Source organism: Scyliorhinus torazame, chromosome 11, assembly GCF_047496885.1.
Source record: "Scyliorhinus torazame isolate Kashiwa2021f chromosome 11, sScyTor2.1, whole genome shotgun sequence".
NCBI classification, from domain to species: Eukaryota; Metazoa; Chordata; class Chondrichthyes; order Carcharhiniformes; family Scyliorhinidae; genus Scyliorhinus; species Scyliorhinus torazame.
The window spans coordinates 164,083,298-164,099,835 of record NC_092717.1 but is presented as its reverse complement, the minus strand read 5'-3'; the positions used below and the strand labels follow the sequence as shown (position 1 = coordinate 164,099,835).

The 16,538-nt window shown below is 48.2% G+C and overlaps 1 protein-coding gene across 3 annotated transcripts in view; it reads right to left on the bottom strand.

The window, feature by feature from the left end:
- The window catches only part of LOC140385621 (NEDD4-like E3 ubiquitin-protein ligase WWP1), a 300,217-nt gene that overhangs the window by 23,733 nt on the left and 259,946 nt on the right, over positions 1-16,538 (bottom strand). For all 3 annotated transcript variants that reach the window (XM_072467951.1, XM_072467952.1, XM_072467953.1), the window contains one exon: positions 13,537-13,657. In XM_072467951.1, coding sequence (XP_072324052.1) covers positions 13,537-13,657 — 121 coding nt within the window. The remainder of the gene's footprint in view (positions 1-13,536; positions 13,658-16,538) is intronic.

Genomic DNA, 16,538 nt, shown 5'->3' with positions numbered 1-16,538 from the left:
ACACCGCCTGGGGGAGATACAGCTGCGTGGGAACCGGGTGAGGAGCTGGAAAAAGGTGATGGCTAATCGACAAGGGGGGGGGTAGGAAGCCCCCCAACTCGGCTGATCACGTGGAACGTGAGAGGGCTGAACGGGCCGATAAAGAGGGCACGGGTACTCGCACACCTTAAGAAACTTAAGGCAGATGTGGTTATGTTACAGGAAACGCACCTGAAACTGATCGACCAGGTTAGGCTACGCAAAGGATGGGTGTGGCAGGTGTTCCATTCGGGGCTAGATGCGAAAAACAGGGGGGTGGCTATATTAGTGGGGAAGCGGGTAATGTTCGAGGCAAAGACTATAGTGGCGGATAACGGGGGCAGATACGTGATGGTGAGTGGCAAACTACAGGGGGAGACGGTGGTTTTGGTAAACGTATATGCCCCGAACTGGGATGATGCCAATTTTATGAGGCGGATGCTCGGACGCATTCCGGACCTAGAGATGGGAAAGCTGATAATGGGGGGAGATTTTAATACGGTGTTGGAACCAGGGCTGGATAGGTCGAAGTCCAGGACTGGAAGGAGGCCGGCAGCAGCCAAGGTACTTAAAGATTTTATGGAGCAGATGGGAGGTGTAGACCCGTGGAGATTTAGCAGACCTAGGAGTAAGGAGTTCTCGTTTTTCTCCTATGTCCATAAAGTCTACTCGCGAATAGACTTTTTTGTGCTGGGTAGGGCATTGATCCCGAAGGTGAGGGGAGCGGAGTATACGGCTATAGCCATTTCGGATCACGCTCCACACTGGGTGGACTTGGAGATAGGGGAGGAAACAGGAGGGCGCCCACCCTGGAGAATGGACATGGGACTAATGGCAGATGAGGGGGTGTGTCTAAGGGTGAGGGGGTGCATTGAAAAGTGCTTGGAACTCAATGATAATGGGGAGGTCCAGGTGGGAGTGGTCTGGGAGGCGTTGAAGGCGGTGGTTAGAGGGGAGTTGATATCAATAAGGGCACATAAAGGGAAGCAGGAGAGTAAGGAACGGGAGCGGTTGCTGCAAGAACTTTTGAGGGTGGACAGACAATATGCGGAAGCACCGGAGGAGGGACTGTACAGGGAAAGGCAAAGGCTACATGTAGAATTTGACTTGCTGACTACAGGCACTGCAGAGGCACAATGGAGGAAGGCACAGGGTGTACAGTACGAATATGGGGAGAAGGCGAGCAGGTTGCTGGCACACCAATTGAGGAAAAGGGGAGCAGCGAGGGAAATAGGGGGAGTGAGGGATGAGGAAGGAGAGATGGAGCAGGGAGCGGAGAGAGTGAATGGAGTGTTCAAGACATTTTATAAAAAATTATATGAAGCTCAACCCCCGGATGGGAGGGAGAGAATGATGGGCTTCTTGGATCGGCTGGAATTTCCCAAGGTGGAAGAGCAGGAAAGGGTGGGACTGGGAGCACAGATCGAGGTAGAAGTGGTGGTGAAAGGAATTAGGAGCATGCAGGCGGGAAAGGCCCCGGGACCGGATGGATTCCCAGTCGAATTCTACAGAAAATATGTGGACTTGCTCGCCCCGGTACTGACGAGGACCTTTAATGAGGCAAAGGAAAGGGGACAACTGCCCCCGGCTATGTCTGAAGCAACGATATCACTTCTCTTAAAGAAGGAAAAGGACCCGCTACAATGCGGGTCCTATAGACCTATTTCCCTCCTAAATGTAGATGCCAAGGTCCTGGCCAAGGTAATGGCAATGAGAATAGAGGAATGTGTCCCGGGGGTGGTCCACGAGGACCAAACTGGGTTTGTGAAGGGGAGACAGCTGAACACGAATATACGGAGGTTGTTAGGGGTAATGATGAAGGCCCCACCAGAGGGAGAAACGGAGATAGTAGTGGCGATGGATGCCGAGAAAGCATTTGATAGAGTGGAGTGGGATTATTTGTGGGAGGTGTTGAGGAGATTTGGTTTTGGAGAGGGGTATGTTAGATGGGTGCAGCTGTTGTATAGGGCCCCAGTGGCGAGCGTGGTCACGAATGGACGGGGATCTGCATATTTTCGGCTCCATAGAGGGACAAGGCAGGGATGCCCTCTATCCCCATTATTGTTTGCACTGGCGATTGAGCCCCTGGCGATAGCGTTGAGGGGTTCCAAGAAGTGGAGGGGAGTACTTAGGGGAGGAGAAGAGCACCGGGTATCTTTGTATGCAGACGATTTGCTACTATACGTGGCGGACCCGGCGGAGGGGATGCCAGAAATAATGCGGATACTTGGGGAGTTTGGGGATTTTTCAGGGTATAAATTGAACATGGGGAAAAGTGAGTTGTTTGTGGTGCATCCAGGGGAGCAGAGTAGAGAAATAGAGGACCTACCGTTGAGGAAGGTAACAAGGGACTTTCGTTACCTGGGGATCCAGATAGCTAAGAATTGGGGCACATTGCATAGGTTAAATTTAACGCGGTTGGTGGAACAGATGGAGGAGGATTTCAAGAGATGGGATATGGTATCCCTGTCAATGGCAGGGAGGGTGCAGGCGGTTAAGATGGTGGTCCTCCCGAGATTCCTCTTTGTGTTTCAGTGCCTCCCGGTGGTGATCACGAAGGCTTTTTTTAAAAGGATTGAAAAGAGCATCATGGGTTTTGTGTGGGCCGGGAAGACCCCGAGAGTGAGGAAGGGATTCTTACAGCGTAGCAGGGATAGGGGGGGGCTGGCACTACCGAGCCTAAGTGAGTATTATTGGGCCGCTAATATTTCAATGGTGAGTAAGTGGATGGGAGAGGAGGAGGGAGCGGCGTGGAAGAGATTAGAGAGGGCGTCCTGTAGGGGGACTAGCCTACAGGCTATGGTGACAGCCCCATTGCCGTTCTCACCGAGGAACTACACCACAAGCCCGATGGTGGTGGCTACACTGAAGATTTGGGGACAGTGGAGACGGCATAGGGGAAAGACTGGAGCCTTGGGGGGGTCCCCGATAAGAAACAACCATAGGTTTGCCCCGGGGGGAATGGATGGGGGATATGGAATGTGGCAAAGAGCAGGAATAACGCAACTGAAAGATCTGTTTGTGGATGGGAAGTTCACGAGTCTGGGAGCGCTGACCGAGAAATATGGGTTACCCCAAGGGAATGCATTCAGGTATATGCAACTGAGGGCTTTTGCGAGGCAACAGGTGAGGGAATTCCCGCAGCTCCCGACACAAGAGGTGCAGGACAGAGTGATCTCAAAGACATGGGTGGGGGATGGTAAGGTGTCAGATATATATAGGGAAATGAGGGACGAAGGGGAGACTATGGTAGATGAACTAAAAGGGAAATGGGAAGAAGAGCTGGGGGAGGAGATCGAGGAGGGGCTGTGGGCAGATGCCCTAAGCAGGGTAAACTCGTCGTCCTCATGTGCCAGGCTAAGCCTGATTCAGTTTAAGGTATTACACAGGGCACATATGACTGGAGCACGGCTCAGTAAATTTTTTGGGGTGGAGGATAGGTGTGCGAGGTGCTCGAGAAGCCCAGCGAATCATACCCATAAGTTTTGGTCATGCCCGGCACTACAGGGGTTTTGGATGGGGGTGACAAAGGTGCTTTCAAAAGTAGTAGGAGTCCGGGTCGAACCAAGCTGGGGGTTGGCTATATTTGGGGTTGCACAAGAGCCGGGAGTGCAGGAGGCGAGAGAGGCCGATGTTTTGGCCTTTGCGTCCCTAGTAGCCCGGCGCAGGATATTGCTAATGTGGAAAGAAGCCAAGCCCCCGGGGGTGGAGACCTGGATAAATGACATGGCGGGGTTTATAAAGCTAGAGCGGATTAAGTTCGTCCTAAGGGGGTCGGCTCAAGGGTTCACCAGGCGGTGGCAACCGTTCGTCGAATACCTCGCAGAAAGATAGACGGAATGGGAAAAAGAAGGCAGCAGCAGCAGCCCAGGATCGGGGGGGGGGGGGAGAGAGGAACCAGAAGGACTCTCAGGGTTGTTAATATATACTGTATAGTATGTATAGGTCGTTGCTACAGATAATTATATATTGGACTGTTAAATTATATTTTTGGAGAGTGTTACTTGTGACAAGGCAGTTGCCAATTAGGGCTAGTTTTCATTTTTGTTATTTATTATTTATTCATTTTTTGTTTATAAAATAGGTCATTGTTATTTGTGTTGTTATAATATTGTGTAAAGGATGCACAATGTACTGTGTTGGTTGACCAAAAATTTTCAATAAAATATTTAATAAAAAAAAAAGCTAACAAAGCTCTAGCTTTATTTCTAGGGTTATAGAATTCAAAAGTGGTGAAGTTATGTTAAACTTGCATGGGACACTGATCAGGCTGTAGAAGAGCACTGTGCACAATTCGGATCTGCATACCATAAAAAGAGCACAGGTGCATCAGAGAAAGTAAAAGAACTTACAAGGGTGGCACCAGGCTGAGAAATTAAAAAGTTTGGAACAGATTAAAAAGGTTGGGTTTTTTCTTCTTTAGAAAAGAACTCAAGAATGTAAGAGCTTAAGAAATAGGAGTAGTTGTGGGACATTTGGCCCCTCGAGCCTACAAGTCAATAGGATCATGGATGATCTGATTGCGGTCTCAACTCCCCTTTCTGTTTGCATCCTATTACTGTTGACTCCCAATAATCTGTGCAATTCAATCTTGAACATATTCAATAACTAAGCCTCCACTGGTCCCTGGGATACAAAATTCCAAAGATTAATGACCCTCTGACCAAATAAATTCCTTCTCTTATTAGTCTTAAATGGCAGATACCTTGGGCGGGATTCTCCGACCCCCCGCCGGGTCGGAGAATCGCCGGGGGGCGGTGTGAATCCCGCCCCCGCCAACCGCTGAATTCTCCGGCACTGAAAATACGACGGGGGCGGGAATTGCGCCGCGCCGGTCGGCGCCCCCCCATCCACGGTGATTCTCCAGCCTGCGATGGGCCGAAGTCCCGCTGCTGTCATGCCAGTCCCGCCGGCGTGAATCAAACCACCTCCTTTCCCGGCGGGACTGGCGGCGCGGGCGGGCTCCGGGGTCCTGGGGGAGGGGCGCGGAGCGATCTGGCCCCGGGGGGTGCCCCACGGTGGCCTGGCCCGCGATCAGGGCCCACCGATCCGCGGGCAGGCCTGTGCCGTGGGGGCACTCTTTTCCTTCCGCCTTAGCCATTGCCTCCGCGATGGGCGATGTGGAAGTGAGCCCTCCCCCCCCCCCCCCGCACATGCGCGGGGTGACGTCAGCAGCTGCCGATGCTCCCGCGCATACGCGGCCTTCCGCCGACCGACGAGGTCCCTTCGGCCCCGGCTGGCGTGGTGCCAATGGCCTTTCCCCCAGCCGGCAGCGCGCCAACCACTCCGGCGTGGGGGTAGCCCCTCAAGGTGAGGGCTTGACCCCTAAAGGTGCGGAGAAATCCGCACCTTTGGGGCGGCCCGACGCCGGAGTGGTTCCCGTTACTCCATCCCGCCGGGACCCCGCGCCCCGCCGGTTAGGGGAGAATCCCGGCCCTTATTCTGAAACTTTGCTCCTGATTTTAGATTAACCCCATAAAGAAAAATATCCTCTCAACACCCTACCCTGTCAAACCCTTCAGAATCTTATATGTATCTTAACTTAACATTTTTCTAAATCCCAAAGATTATAGACTGCTCAACCTTCCTCTTCATCCCAGGAATCAATCTCGTGAACTTTATCTGAACTGCCTCCAATACAAGTATATCCCTTCTTAAATAAAGAAATGAAATCTGTACTGCGTATGGTCTCACCAACGCTGTCTTCTACAATCATAACAAGACTTATCTACTTGTAAATTCCATCCCCCCTTGCAAGAAAGGCCAATTTATTTGCTTTCCTAATTACTTACAGTTACCTGCATGTTAACATTTTGTCATTTATGTAGGAGTACATCCCGATGCCTTGGAAGTGCAACATCCTTCCGTTTTTTCCATTTGAATAATGTTCTGCTTTTATGTTCTTCCTACCAAAATGAGAATCTCATGTTTTCCCATCTTATACTCCATCCACGAAACTATTGTCCACTCGCGTTACCCACCGATATCCCTTTGCAGATTTTTTAGGTCCTCCTCAGAACTTGCTTTCCCACTTATTTTTGGATCATCAGCAAATATGGCTACAACATACTCAGTCCTTTCAACTAATTTATTAATATAGATTGTAAATACTTGAGACACCAGCACCGATTCTTGTGCACCCTACTAATTACAGTATTCCAACCCATTATTCCAACTCTAATGGAAGAGTCAATCCTCCTTTGATGCTAATATGCTCTCCCTCCAACACCATGAACTGTTATACCTTTTATGTGGCACCTTAACAAATGTATTTTGGAAATCCAAATACAAGGTAACAATTGGTTCCCTTTTAGAACCATAAAAATATTACGGCGCAAAAAGAGGTCATTCAACCCATCATGTTTGTGCTGGCTTAAAAGATTAAAAAGAAACTAGCCTCTCATTTTAACCCCACTTTCCAACACCTGGTCCGCAGCCTTGCAGGTCAAAGCACTTCAGATGCAGATCCAGGTACCTGTTAAATGAGTTGAGCGTTTCAGCCTCAACCACCAACTTAGGCAGTGAATTCTAAAAGCCCACCACCCTCTGGGTGAAAAAGATTTTCCTCATTTCCCTCTAATCCTTCTACCAATCACCTTAAGTCTATGCCCCCTGGTAATTAACCCCTCAGCTAGAGGAATAAGGCATTTCCTGCCTTACTTGTCTAGGTCCCCTCATAATTTCGTACAAGCCAATTGGATCACCCCTTAGCCTCCGCTGTTCCAAGGAAAATAACCCTAGCCTATCCAATCTCTCCTAATAACTGCAATTTTCAAGCCCTGGCAACATTCTGGTAAATCTCTTCTTTCACCAAAGAGAAGAAATTGGTAGATGTTGAGTCTGGAGAAGGGTGTGTAGATAGCCTGGGTCACATTGAGATCCAAAAAGACGAGGTGTTGGGTGTCTTAAAAAATATTACGGGAGATAAGTCCCCAGGGCCTGATGGGATCTACCCCAGAATACTGAAGGAGGCTGGAAAGGAAATTGCTGAGGCCTTGACAGAAATCTTTGGATCCTCATTGTCTTCAGGGGATGTCCCGGAGGACTGGAGAATAGCCAATGTTGTTCCTCTGTTTAAGAAGGGTAGCAAGGATAATCCAGGGAACTACAGGCCGATCTACTCCCATTTGGAAGCAAATGGACGTATTAGTGAGAGGCAGCATGGTTTTGTGAAGGGGAGATCGTGTCTCACTAACTTGATAGAGTTTTTCGAGGAGGTCACTAAGATGATTGATGCAGGTAGGGCAGTGGATGTTGTCTATATGGGCTTCAGTAAGGCCTTTGACAAGGTCCCTCATGGTAGACTAGTACAAAAGGTGAAGTCACACGGGATCAGGGGTGAGCTGGCAAGGTGGATACAGAACTGGCTAGGTCATAGAAGGCAGAGAGTAGCAATGGAAGGATGCTTTTCTAATTGGAGGGCTGTGACCAGTGGTGTTCCACAGGGATCAGTGCTGGGACCTTTGCTCTTTGTAGTATATATAAATGATTTGGAGGAAAATGTAACTGGTCTGATTAGTAAGTTTGCAGACGACACAAAGGTTGGTGGAATTGCGGATAGCGATGAGGACTGTCAGAGGATACAGCAGGATTTAGATTGTTTGGAGACTTGGGCGGAAAGATGGCAGATGGAGTTTAATCCGGACAAATGTGAGGAAATGCATTTTGGAAGGTCTAATGCAGGTAGGGAATATACAGTGAATGGTAGAACCCTCAAGAGTATTGAAAGTCAAAGAGATCTAGGAGTACAGGTCCACAGGTCACTGAAAGGGGCAACACAGGTGGAGAAGGTAGTCAAGAAGGCATACGGCATGCTTGCCTTCATTGGCCGGGGCATTGAGTATAAGAATTGGCAAGTCATGTTGCAGCTGTATAGAACCTTAGTTAGGCCACACTTGGAGTATAGTGTTCAATTCTGGTCGCCACACTACCAGAAGGATGTGGAGGCTTTAGAGAGGGTGCAGAAGAGATTTACCAGAATGTTGCCTGGTATGGAGGGCATTAGCTATGAGGAGTGGTTGAATAAACTCGGTTTGTTCTCACTGGAACGAAGGAGGTTGAGGGGCGACCTGATAGAGGTCTACAAAATTATGAGGGGCATAGACAGAGTGGATAGTCAGAGGCTTTTCCCCGGGGTAGAGGGGTCAATTACTAGGGGCATAGGTCTAAGGTGAGAGGGGCAAGGTTTAGAGTAGATGTACGAGGCAAGTTTTTTTACGCAGAGGGTAGTGGGTGCCTGGAACTCGCTACTGGAGGTGGTGGTGGAAGCAGGGACGATAGTGACATTTAAGGGGCATCTTGACAAATACATGAATAGGATGGGAATAGAGGGATACGGACCCAGGAAGTGTAGAAGATTGTACTTTAGTCGGGCAGCATGGTGGGCACGGGATTGGAGGGCGGAAGGGCCTGTTCCTGTGCTGTCCATTTCTTTGTTCTTGTTCTTTGTACTCTCTCCACAGAAATTAGTTCCTTCATGTAATCCAGTGACCAGAACTGGACACAAACTTCCAACTGTGGCCTAACCAGCATTTTATACAGTTCCATCATTACATCCCTGCTCTTGTATTCAATATCCTGCCAAATAAAGGAGTGCATTCCATATGCCTCCTTGACCACCTGTCCTGCCACCTTCAAGGGCTTGTGGACATGACTCCAAGGTTTCTCACTTCCTCAACCCCTCTCATGATTTTCCCGTTTATTGAGTATTCCATTGTTTTGTTTGCCCTCCCCGGAATGCACTACTTCACCCTTTTCCGGATTGAATACCATTTTCCACTTTTCTGCCCACACTGAGGGAGAATTCAGAATGTCCAATTCACCTAACAAGCACATCTTTCAGGACTTGTGGGAGGAAACCCACACAGACATAGAGAGAATGTGCAGACTCTTCACAGACAATGACCCAAGCCGGGAATCAAACCCGGGTCCCTGGAGTTGTGAAGCAACAGTGCTAACCACTGTGTTACCGTGTTCTTAACCTATTGATATCCCCTTGTAAACTCATGTTCTCTTCACAACTTACTTTCCTCCCTATCTTTGTATCATTAGCAAACTTAGAAACCATACCTTCGGTCCCTGCATCCAAATCATTGACATTTTGCAAAACATTAAGGCCCCGGAACTGATCCCTGTGGTACACTATTCGTTACATATTGCCTACCAGAAAATGGATCCATTTATGGCTACTCACTGTTTCCTGTTAGCTAGACAATCTTCTGTCCATGCCAGTAGGTTATCCCCTACAGGCCGACACCATGAGCTTTTATTTTCTGCAACAACCTTTGATGTGCCACATTATCAAATTCCTTTTGGGAATCCAAGTACAGTGCACCCACCAATCCCCCTTTATGCACAGCACGTTACTTATTCAAAGAACTCCAATAAATTGGTTAAACCTGATATCCCCCTCACAAAACTACACTGTCTCTGCCTGATCACCTTGAATTTATTTAAGTGTCCTAGTAAAGCAACTTTAATAAACATCATTTTCCATATGATGTTAAGCTAACTGATCTTTAGTTTTCGGCTTTCTGTCTTCCTCCCTTTTTGAAGTAAGGAGTTACATTTGCGATTTTCCAAACTAATGGAACCTTCCCTGAATCTAGTGTATTTTGGAAAATTTAAATCCACGCATCAACTGTCTCACGACACACTTATTTTAAGACCTGGATGAACTCCATCAGAACCCAGGCATTTGTCAGCTCGCAGTTCCAATAATTTGTTCAGTATATTTCCCTGGTGATTGCAGTTTTCTTGAGTTCCTCCCTCTCTTCCAGTTCCTGATTTACAGCTATTTCTGGGGTGTTACTTGTATGACTTCCTCAAGAAAGTCCTGAGCGATTCTCCCACCTGCAGGGGGCTAGCTCTGGCTGCGGATACGGGGTCCCGCACTTCCGGTCGGGAGTTTGTGCATGCGCAGGACGGCGGCCTCCAGTGGCCGCACTGTGCGACATGGCGGACTCGCACCGTGTACTGTCATCAGAAATGAAGGCCCCCCCCCCCCCCCACCGAGGTCGCGCGAGCCCACGGATCCGTGCCGCCTGATTGCTCCCCTGGCCATCCATGAGGCCCCCCCAACCCGATGATCGATTCCCCCGCCCCACTCCACCAGGGCGGCCACGGACTGAGTCCGCAGCCGCCACCCGAGGTTCCCGACAGCCGATATGTGGTTAGAACCACGGCGTCGGGAACTCGGCCAGTTTTAGGTGGAGAATTGCGCGGGTGGGGGGAGGCCCTCTGACAATAGCCCCCTACCTGCGCCGCGTAGATCGCGCGCGAGCGATTCTCCGGGGACCGGAGAATTACTTCAGTGGTGCCGGTCCTGATTTCCGGTAAACAGCCATTCTCCACCTCAACGCCGAATGCGATTTGGGCATGGAAGCTTGGAGAATACAGCCCCTGATCTATACTGAAGATATACTCAATTCATCGATCATCTCCTGATTTTCCATTATCTCCCCATATTGGACCAATGCTCACTTTGTTAACTTTTCTTTTTTAGTTCAGCGACAGAAACACTATCTGTTTTTAAGTTTCAAGCTCGCTTTCTCTCGTACTCCAATTTCTCCCTCCTTTTACTCTTTTAGTAATTCTTTGCTTTTTTAATATTCCGTGCAATCTTCTGTCCTGTCACCCACCCTTGCACAATTATATTATTTTTCTTTAAACTTCCTACTATCTTTAACTTCTTTAGTTAACCGCAGATGGTGGGTCCTTCCTTTGGAATTTTTCTTTCTCGTTTCCCTTTAAAGGTTTGTCACTGCATCTCTTTTGGCCTATCCCCTAAACAAATTTGTCAGTTCACTTTAGCTAGATTTGTTCTCATGCCCACAAAATTATCCTTATTTAAGTTTAATATACTGGTCTTGGACCCACTCTTCTCTCCTGCAAACCGAATTTAAAACTCAATCACATTATACCTAGGGACGCCTTCACTATGAGATCATTAATTAATCCTTTCACATTGCACAATTTATTTTAGCTCATAATATATTTTCTTCTGAATTTTATTCCTTTTTTCTTATTTAATTGTGTCTTGACCTGTTGCAACTGGTTTAATACACCTAACTTAGGTAGTACATTTTAAGTTAATCAGGGTTGTCACATGATTCTGAATGAGGGGAGGAGAAAGACACTGAAGTGGAACGATGGGAATAAAAAAGTGCTTTAAAAAAAAAGTTGTATATAAACAACACTTTTAATGTAATAAAACACCCAAAGCACTTCAAAGGAATATTTATTATAAATCAAGATTTGACAACGAGCCACATCGGGCGATATTAATGGAAATGGGCAAAAGCTCAAAGAGGTAAGTTTTAAGGAATGCCTTAAAGGATAAAAGGGAGGACGAGTGGGCGAGAGATTAGTGGAGGGAATTCCAGAGCTTAGAGCAGAAGAAGTCGCAGCTACTAAATGATGGGAGTGATGAAAATCGGATGTTGTTTCGGAGGCCATAATTAGAGGAGTGCAGACATCCTTGAGGGTTATGGAGTTGGAGGAGATTACAGAGATAGATTATTTGCATATAGTGCTTTCATTCCAAAATGTTGCCCCAAAACTTTTTGCTGCAATTAAGTACTTTTGCAGCAATTAAGTGCTTTTAAAATGTAGTTACTGTTAGAATGCAGAAAATTGATAAAGAGGAGCAAGGACATTGTTAGGGAGGAGCAAGGACATGGACAGATTTGAAATCAAGGAGGAAAATAGAGATGTTGCTTAAACAAGAGTCAGTCGGTCAGTAAGCACAGGGGTGATGGGTGAACAGGGCTTGGTGCGGTTAAGCAGACAAGCAGAAGAGTTTTTGGATAACTTCAATTTTATGGAGGATAGAATATGGGAGACCCGTCATTGGGATGTTGAATAGTCAAGTTCCAAGATAGCAAACATACGTTTGAGGGTTTAGAGGCAGAGGTGGTGTTGAGCAATATCATTGAGGTGTTAATAGGAGGTCTCAGTGATGGCACAGATATGTAGAAGTACATTTTTGAATCATATCTGACACCAATATTCAAACAGTGTGGTTCAGCCTGAGGAAGTTGCCAGTGAATAGGACGGATTCTGTAGCTAGGAATGGAGTTTGTAGTGGGAACCAAAGATAATGATTTCAATCTTCCCAATAATTAACCGGTGTGCACTTCTGCTGTACCAATACTGATTACGCACCAGCGGTTTGATTCATTTAAAAAAAGTGGAGGATTCGAGAAAGGTAGTGGTGAGGTAGAACTGAGTGTTGTCAACGTACATGTGAAAACTAACACTATGTTTTCAAATAATGTTGCAGAGGGCAACAAGTAGAAGAGAAATATGAGGAGACAGAGGATAGATCCTTGGGGGCTAATAAAGGTGTAGAAATGGGAAAATAAACTATTGTTGAAGATACTCTAGCTGGAGAGGTTTTAGAGGAGGATGTCAAAGATTGCATACAGGTAAAGCAAGACAAGGAGAGATAGTTAATTTTTTTGTCACTGCCACCTAAAATGTTAAAAATTTGCAGACAGTTATCTTGGTACTGTGGTGTGGGAGGAAACTCGATGGAGGGACTCAAACAAGGAAGTCTGGAAAAGATGGGAATGAATTTGTGAGGTGACACACATTCAAAGACTACAGGTAGAAAAGGAGGGGTTGGTGGTGAGGTGGTAGTTGCAAGGATGCTATGGTCAAGTGTTTGTTTCATTTGAGTGGTGATGATGTCAGATTTCAAGGAGAGAAGAACAGTACCTGAAGAGAGAGAACTGTCAACAATATCAGCAAACATTGGGACCAAAAAGGGAAGTTAGGTACAGATGTTTAGAGGGTAGAGGGTGCAAGAGGTGGGTCTCATGGATGCAATGAGTTCAGAAGTGACATGAGGGGAGACAGGAAACTAGGGAATGGTGTGAGCAAATGTACACTTCTTCCATATGATAATCACAGACAAGCAGTGAAAAATGGTAGGCCGCCTGCCTATCCCTCAGTCCGGGGTTCCACATGGGTAGAATAGAGGTTAGAATTTTTAAAAATACCATTGGTATGTTTGTGCTTGTAAAAGCCCATTGAACTAGCACTTGGATCTAAAATTGGCTAAGGGACAGAAAGCAGAACATTGTGGTGAGCAATCGTTTTTCCAACTGGAGGCAAGTATATAGTGGTGTTTCCCGATCGGTCGGTATTAGGACACTGCTCCTTTTGTTCCCTATTAATGATGTTGGTATACTGGGCATATTTTCAAAATGTGTGAATGGTTCAAAACTGAAGAGATATGCTAAGCAATTAGGAGGATGGTAACAGATTCCAAGAGGATACGGACTGGTGAAATGGGCAGATTCATGATGAATGACATTTAACAGAGCAAAGCTTGAAGTGAAGCATTGTATGACAAATTAAAGCAAGGATTCCCTCTTATAAAATGGGCCAGGCAGGTAATGTATATGGGCGAGTAACACTAGCTACATGGAAAGTTCTATTACTCTTTAATAAATTAAGTTATTTTTTATTATTTTATTATTTGGGGAAAAAAAATAATAGTAACACGCTCACCTCTAGCTCTTTTTCATCAAAGTACTGGAGCCACTGTAGAGGTACTACCTCATTGAAGCCATCCAAAAAAGCTCTGGTCTGTTCTTCCACCCCACGAGAAAATCGCCATTCTGCCATGAGACTGCAAGGGCAGAGATCATGGTTTAAAGTAAATATGCACATTGTACTGTTCAAACAATTACTCTAAACTACAACATAAAGCAAAGCTGCATTCGCTGGATAGCACAATTGAGCAATATGCCAAAATCAAATGACTAAGCATGGGAATTCTGACTCTATTAAATGTGATGTGGTGATGCCGGCTTTGGACTGGGGAGAGCACAGTAAGAAGTCTTACAACACCAGGTTAAAGTCCAACAGGTTTGTTTCAAACACTAGCTTTTGGAGCACTGCTCCTTCCTCAGGTGAATGAAGAGGAATGTTCCAGAAACATATATATAGACAAATTCAAAGATGCAAGACAATGCTTGGAATGCGAGCATTTGCAGTTAATCAAGTCTTTACAGATCCAGAGCTAGGGGTAACCCCAGGTTAAAGAGGTGTGAATTGTCTCAAGCCAGGACAGTTGGTAGGATTTCGAAAGCCCAGGCCAGGTGGTGGACGATGAATGCAATACGACATGAATCCCAGGTGTGAGGTACTCTCGGTGTTACTGTACGTAGCACAGGTCTGGCCCATTACCCGACCCTGCGCCGCAGCAGTCACCCGGGCCATCTTCAAATTCATCTGGAAATCCAAGATGGACCATGTCCGAAGGGACACCATGTACAAACCTCTGGAGAAGGGAGGGAAAAACGTACCCAACGTCTCCCTTATCCTGATGGCCACCTTTGTGTGCAGCTGCATCAAGCTGTGCGTGGACCCCCGGTATGCAAACACCAAGTGTCACTACAGACTGAGGTTCTACCTGTCCCCGGTGTTACGAAGGATGGGCCTGGCCTCAGTGCCGCGGAACGCTCCAAGTAGTTGGACCGTGCCGTACCACCTGTCCCGCGTGGAAAAATTCTTGAAGAAAAACACCTTTGACCACAAGGCAATGAAGCAGTGGTCAGCATGTAATGTCCTCGAGGCCCTCAGGGAAAAGGAGACTGTGGAGGACGTTGGATGGTTCCCTGAGCAGACTGTCAGAGTCATCTGGCAGAAAGCCTCATCTCCAGAACTTTCAAACAAGCACCAAGACCTAGCTTGGCTGGTGGTGAGAAGGGCCCTCCCCGTCAGATTCTTCATGTACACCCGAAGGCTCAGCGCCGTTGCACGCAGCCCTCGGAGTGGCTGTGGGGGAAATGAGACGGTCACCCACCTCCTTGTGGAATGTGCCTTTGCAAAGAAGGTCTGGAGAGAGATGCAGTGGTATTTGTCAAGGTTCATCCCGAGCAGCTCTGACACAGGACTCTGTGCTCTACGGACTGTTTCCAGGGACACACACCGAGACAAACATCAGCTGCTGCTGGAAGGTCATCAACTTGGTGAAAGACGCTCTTTGGTCTGCCCGAAACTTGCTGATCTTCGAGTGCAAAGAATTGTCCTCGACCGAGTGTTGCAGACTGGCACATTCCAAGGTCCAGGACTACGTGCTGAGGGACGCACTCAAGCTTGGGGCAGCTGCCGCCAAGGCGCAATGGGGAAAGACCACTGTGTAAGGTCTTACCAGCAAATGTACACCGAGGGGTGGGTAATAGTGTAAAACCCCTCGGTCTGGGTCATTAACACTCCAATGTATAAAAGAAACATGACGATGTAAATATTTAAGGCAGAATTGTAACGTAAAGAGGGATATGTGTGTAACGTTATCCCAATTGAATGGAATAAAGTCAAGTGAATGTGTAGCTTTGATGGAAATGTACAGTCAAGACAATTCAAAATGTTCTGTAATGTTTATTAGAGATTTTATGAATAAAGTATATTTTTGGGAAAACAAAAAGACATGGGGCGCGATTCTCCGGCCCCCCACCGGGTCGGAGAATCGCCGGAGGCTGGCGTGAATCCCGCCCCCGCCATGTCCCGAATTCTCCGCCACCAGAGATTCGGCGGGGGCGGGAATCACGCCGCGCCGGTCAGCGGGAATCACGCCGGTCGGCGGGCCCACCCCCGGCGATTCTCCGGCCCGCGATGGGCCGAAGTCCCGCCGCTGTCAACCCTCTCCAGCCGGCGTGGATTAAACCACCAACCTTACCGGTGGGAGCAGGCGGCGTGAGTGGGCTCCGGGGTGCTGGTGGAGGCGCGGGGCGATCTGGCTGCGGGGGGTGCCCCCACGTGGCCTGGCCCGCGATCAGGGCCCACCGATCGGCGAGCGGGCCTGTGCCATGGGGGCACTCTTTTTCTTCCGCCTTCGCCATGGTCTTCACTATGGCGGAGACGGAAGAGACCCCCTCCCCATGCGCGGGGATGATGTCAGCGAAGTCCTTTCGGCGCCGGCTGGCGTGGCGCCAAAGGCCTTTCCCGCCAGCCGGCGGAGCGGAAACCACTCTGGCGCGGGCCTAGCCCCGCAAGGTGAGGGCTTGGCCTCTAAAGGTGCGGAAACCTCCGCACCTTTGGGGTGGCCCGACGCCGGAGTGATCCGCGCCGTTTTTGGCGCCGGGTAGAGGACATCGCGCCAGTTTGCGGAGAATCCCGCCCATGAATCCCAGATCCCGGTTGAGGCCGCACTCATGTGTGCGAAACTTGGCTATAAGTTTCTGCTCGGCGATTCTGCGTTATCGCGCGTCCTGAAGGCCACCTTGGAGAACGCTTATCCGGAGATCAGAGGCTGAATGCCCTTGACTGCTGAAGTGTTCCCCGACTGGAAGGGAACATTCCTGCCTGGTGATTGTCGCGCGATGTCCGGTCATTCGTTGTCGCAGCGTCTGCATGTCGCGACACGATGGACTTCCTACAGAAACTCAGCACCCATGGACCAGTTGAACCAGGAACATTCCTCGTCACAATGGACGTCTCCGCACTCTACACCAGCATACTCCATGACGACGGCATTGCTGCAACAGCCTCAGTACTCAACACCGACA